General features: G+C 29.0%; 1 protein-coding gene across 1 annotated transcript in view; it reads right to left on the minus strand.

The window, feature by feature from the left end:
- Positions 1-71: 71 nt before the first annotated feature.
- The window catches only part of LOC106461538 (transmembrane and coiled-coil domains protein 2-like), a 41,783-nt gene continuing 36,020 nt past the window's right edge, over positions 72-5,834 (minus strand). Inside the window, 2 exon segments of the mRNA XM_022388528.1 lie at positions 72-4,427; positions 5,215-5,399. Of these exon segments, the coding sequence (XP_022244236.1) occupies positions 4,325-4,427; positions 5,215-5,399 (288 nt within the window). The 3' untranslated portion in view covers positions 72-4,324.

Consider the following 5,834-nt stretch of genomic DNA (forward strand, 5'->3'; position numbering starts at 1 on the left):
CAATCTAAAATTGACGAGATGATTCTCACGATTCCCCAAAGGATCAACGAACTCCACGAAGCGAAAGGAAGATCCACTAGATATTAATTAAAATTATAAATATATCAATTCATGAATATGACTGAAAAATTTAATTTTTTCTGAAAAGGTGGTGTCTATTTACTTGTGATCACACTGTGTATATGTTAAATATCCTCTCTTTCATTTGTATAAAAAAAATGTGATATGTTATGGGAAACTAGTACGAGATTTACATGCTTATTTACTATCAACCAATAGAGAAAATTAAGATCCTTAGTAATCAACTGTAAAAACGGAGCATCCTAATTACAAAAAAAGTAACTGTAGATAGCCAAGGTATGTGTATTACAAACTAATGGGTATGTAAATATATCTAAAAATGAAAGAATACAGTAATCTGCAACAACCTTAAATAAGTAAAACCATTATCTGAAAGCAATTACAAAACTATCTCATTGAACTGAGATCCTTTACCAAAAATTGCATACAAGATAAAATGTTACAAGTTTACAATGATAACAAAAGCCTGCGAAGGTTTTATTGTCTTGAAATTTTTACATGTTCTCCAGTTATTCCTGTACACCAAATCTAAAAATGATATCCATTTTTCTCCATCATCCACAGATTTTTCACAAAACATCACATGTTCTTTTACATAAGTGAATCATTTTTGTTGGAATTGGGTGATACTTTGTTATGCTTAAAATGTTGACAACCACTGGCTATAGATTTCTCTAGACCAATCACAATGTGAGAGTCTTATCTATAGTTCTAGAACTCAAACATAACAATAAAAAATGTTCATTGTGGTAAACAAAATAATAATTGGATCTAAGTAATAGTTTATTTTTCTTCCTGGTTTGTAAAAATCCTCAAGTGACAGAAAAAAAGGGAATATTATTTGGAAATCTGTGTAGCTGAATTATGGAAAATACGTTATTAAAACCAAAATAACTTTTAAGAAGTTCAAATTCGCAGGCCTGTGTAATTAAATCACAGACAACTAAAAAAATGTTTCCCTGCTATTTACTACCAACATATACATAAAAACATGCTTATACTTAACATTATAATATCACAATATCACATACAACTTTGGTACTTATCTAAATTAGAACATTATGCAAGATTTAAACAAACTCATGCTTTATTATTTTATTTTATCTATTATTTGTGTGCCTTTCTGTTACTGTTAAACTTTCAAACCTTTCCGTTAAAATCAGAACACAGAAGCTAACTTTTTCAAAACTGTAGTTTATCTTATGTTTAAGATACATAGTTTTATCTCCTTTGTTAACTGTTTAATGAAAACAGTTATCAAAAGTTCATCTCTCAAACTTTTTCAAAACCATAGTTTATATTGCCATTATCTGTTTAAGTTATATAGTTTTATCTCTTTTGTTAACTGTTTAATGAAAACAGTTATCAAAAGTTCATCTCTCAAACTTTTTCATTACTGAATTACTTGAATTTCTAGTAGTAGCTAACTTAGATGATAAAAATATGCAGTTTAGATAAAAATCCCCAAAATGTCAGTTACCTTCTGGCCAACAAAAAATTAATAGCTTTCAAAGAAACAATGTTCTAATGAAATATCTATGTTCATCAGTTATAAAAATTCTTCCCAACACTGTCTTCTAGACAAATTGTATCAACAGACAGAACTCTGGATGCTACCTCAATAATAAGTTGACAACTTGATCTTTTTGCAATAACCTCATTCATTCCATGGCAATCACAGCAACAAATGCATTATCCAACCATACTCTTTATTAAATGCTACATTCAATTCCACTTTGAATTCTAAAGTCTAGAGCAAAACTCTGTATGCACCAATATTGTCTATTCTATGGCAACTTACCCAAGTCATACAGGTTAAATAAACCTGCAAGGTCAAGCACCTTAACCATCAACACATACCAAGCCAAAGAATTAGGACAAGCTAAAAAACTTCAAAAATGCTTTTTATATTATTTCCAAAAATTCCTACTGAGTTTACTTAATCCCATAATTAAATTGTTTTTTAAATATTCTGTAAAATAAAATAGAAAGCTATCAGATCTCAAACTAGAAAAACTATTGGTTTTATTTCCTCAGTGCATATTGGAGTATAAAGGGCATTAATTATAAAAATAAACAACTTTATAGCACTAAATTTAGTTTTTTTAAAATTGAAAACTCAAAGTTTTACTTGGCAGCTTCTTCAATTAAAACACAAACTGTAATTGGTTTATATAAGGAAATTTAACCGATCCTATAGTGTGCGTTTCTACAGCATGCATTTGATATTATAGATGGTAAGGCTTATTGTTAAAACTCTATATTGATGAAAATGTAAATTATTCTATTTAGTAATCAAAAATTTCTATTGAAAATAAAAACAGTCCCTGTTCATCTGAATCACAGTTTTTGAGCAAAAAAAGCTTCTTTAACCCTAAAAGTATTAGATATGCATTTAAGAGGTTCTAAGGGTTATGCAATTACAATATGCAAGCTATACAATGAAAAAAGTATTTTCATTATTCACACAAAAACACTGCTTTGCAATATAACTTCTCAGAGTCTGAGTCAACTGACATTATCAATTCAGGCATATCTTTAGTTCAAATCCTTTATTAACACAACCAAAGTTTTGTGTATAACAGACATGTGCTGTTCACTAAAGGCTTACCAGATTTCATGAAGATAAAACATACTCAATTTGAAATTCTATTCAACACTACATCATTATAGAATCAGTCCACTGGACTGACCCCTTGCACAGTCAGTTAAATTTTCTATCAGTATTAACTTTTAAGAATAAGATTTACTACATATAATGTCAAATGCACACTCTAGAAATGCATACTATAGAACAGATTAGAATTTCTTACATAAATCAACTGAAGCTACGTACTGTTAGTTACAGTTTGTATTTCAGGGGAATGCTCCTGCAGGAGCTGTATAGGGAAATGTTGAGTATCCAATTATAAATAAAACAAGAACTAAATTTGGTGTTACAGTCATTTATTCCTAGAAAACTACCTAATACCAAACTACAAAACTAACTGATCTTTGTCACTTTTTTGTTATACTTCAATGACCTTGAAAATTATCTCTGTTTTTCATCATCTTCTTTTTTTTAAAAGATCCATGTTCCTCTTGGGTTATACCACCAACTAACAGCATGCTCTTCATACCCATATTAGGATATGCAAAAGTTTTATTCACAGAAGACAAGAAAAAATACCATTACTGGAAACTGCACCTTTAAAAGCCTGGGGCATATATTAAATAAAATACACTTGTGGATAAACCTTACAGTTACTTTTAAATCATTTGGTTTCAGGTTTTGATCAATTCATTTAACTCATTACAAATACATATCTTAATATCTATTAACTAGACAAAAGTTAAGAAAATTTTAATGGTTCTTAAGTAGCAAATTATATTAACATAAGGCTAGAATGTCTAGGCACGTAAATCATGTAATTATAAATTACCAAAACCTTATACATACACATATACACACACACTTAATTTTTGATAAAACAACTAAAAATTATCGTAAATAAGTCACCTTCAGTGTTTTAATAATTTTCTAAAGTCTGCAAAGAATCCTATCTCAACTAGATGTGAAGTACTAGTATATATTTTTAAAAAACAGTTTACAAGGTAACAAGAAAGAAACACAGATGGAGAGATTGATACAGCATGTGTATCTGCAGTATTTTAATAAATTTTACCAAAGAAAGCAGCAAGTAAAACAGTGTTATTAATTTCTCTTGCTCATATTACATTAACTAGTAATTTTAATGAAATATAAGTCAATACAATTCAAGTAACCTTGTTTCTGCATCCATTATAGCTTCACAGTACTGTGCAGAAAAGTTTATCATGTGTATGATGCAAATAAAAAAAAAACATCACCTTATCAAACTTAAAAATAGATTAACTCATGATATATGGACTCAAGTTTTCTAATGTTGTGTTTTGTTTTCACCTTTTCAGAAGTCATTCTTGCTGTATTTTCAAACAAACAGCAACAGTACAGTTCTTACACACCTATCAGTTTAACTTAAATAAATAATGTTTTGAAAGGCTTCATTTATGATGATCAGTAAGTTCCAATGAGATAACATGATGTACTCTCTCATGAACAAACTTATTTCTATATTGTCCTCTCTTGGTTCTTAATCATAGCAATGGAAGCAACTGGAAGGTTTTGGACAGATCTTTACCAAAGCTATTGTTACAAATAATAGGCCTTGTTTCCATTGTTAAGGAAATTGCATCTTACTTTACTAATTCAAAACTCTGGTGGCTAGGTTATGAAATGTTGTTGTACCCAGTTTATTACATCTCTCCATCCTCGTACCATCATAGCAACCACAACAATAAGAAGGATGGTTGTGAGTATACGAAATCTGAAAACAAAATTGTTTAATAAACGATTATTTCAAAGCTGCTAGTTTTGCAAGCTCTTTTATAAGATTAACAATATGATGAATACTGCTTAATGATGTTCATCAAGAATAAATCAAGATAAAATTATGATAATAAAACTATTGAAAAAATACAAATTCTCAAATATTAATTACTGAATTTCAAGCAAAATTGCCTTTGAAATAAAATTATAGTTTCCATGCTGAAAACAAAATTTTAACTTACATTAGTATTGTGACAGAAGATTACATTATTGAATAAGAAATCTGTCTTTGGAAATATAATAAATAATACAATTATTTCAACACTCAAAGTAGGTTTTTTAAAAAGTACTACTTAAAGGATAACACTACCGAGTTTCTTGTTACTACTGTATGAGACAGAGAACCCAACTTAATATTAGGAATTAACAGGGACAGACTAGTTTTCTTTTTCATCATAATTACAGATAGTAATTGTACAGTTTAATGAAACTTACTGGTGAGCAGTTTTAAGAAATCTTTATAAGCTGTTCTGCTTTCTTAAATAATATTCTTAAAGCTGTTTATCATTACTGTACAGTATAAAGTTTATAATTTTTTTCACTTTAAAATCGTTTTTCTTTCAGTCTTAAAGATGAATTAATCAATTCTCTTTATTTTTCATGCAAAGTAATTTAAGATACTACACTGTACAAACATAGTTTATAATAAAGCTAAAAGTAATAAATAAAAATAAAGTACTACCACCACTGTTTTATAACATACACACAAAAAAAAAAGAGCTCACCTAGTCTTAAGAAAAGGCATAAGGATGTTACCTAATGTTGCCACAAGCAGCAGTACAACTTGAAGCACAGTTAAAAGAACATTGATTAGCTTTAGCACCATGGCTCGAGCATTGGAATTCTCCAATGAATCAAGATTTACCAGTTGTTGAAAATGTTGGTGTTGCTGGTGCTCCATCCTGGAAATCTAAAATAAAAAGGTAAATTTTATACAATCGTTACTGTCTTCAGATTGTCAGCTTTTTCTCTCTCTCTTAACCCTTTCCATATGGGTCACAGGTGAAAGGTCATCTCGTTTGTTGACTCCCGCTCAAAATTTTATTGAACTACTATTTCATGAATTTATGTCAATAAGTTTGTTATCAAACTGTAAATTATAATTCAAATCTTAGTACTATGTATTACTCAATTTCTTAATTTAAAAGCAAATATTAAAAAACACAGATAAACATCAATTTTTGTGTGTCATGTGGTATGTTGAATGCAGCACTGGTTCAAGTTAGATGTTTGTGAAGTGAAAAATACTACATCTATTGTTTCAAAAAATTAGAAACTCAAATTACCAATATTGACAAGCTAGAATATAAAATAAGAGTTATCTTTTCAATTTGCTGAGTTATTG

The sequence above is a fragment of the Limulus polyphemus genome, unplaced genomic scaffold (assembly GCF_000517525.1).
Source record: "Limulus polyphemus unplaced genomic scaffold, Limulus_polyphemus-2.1.2 Scaffold982, whole genome shotgun sequence".
In the NCBI taxonomy this organism is placed as follows: domain Eukaryota; kingdom Metazoa; phylum Arthropoda; class Merostomata; order Xiphosura; family Limulidae; genus Limulus; species Limulus polyphemus.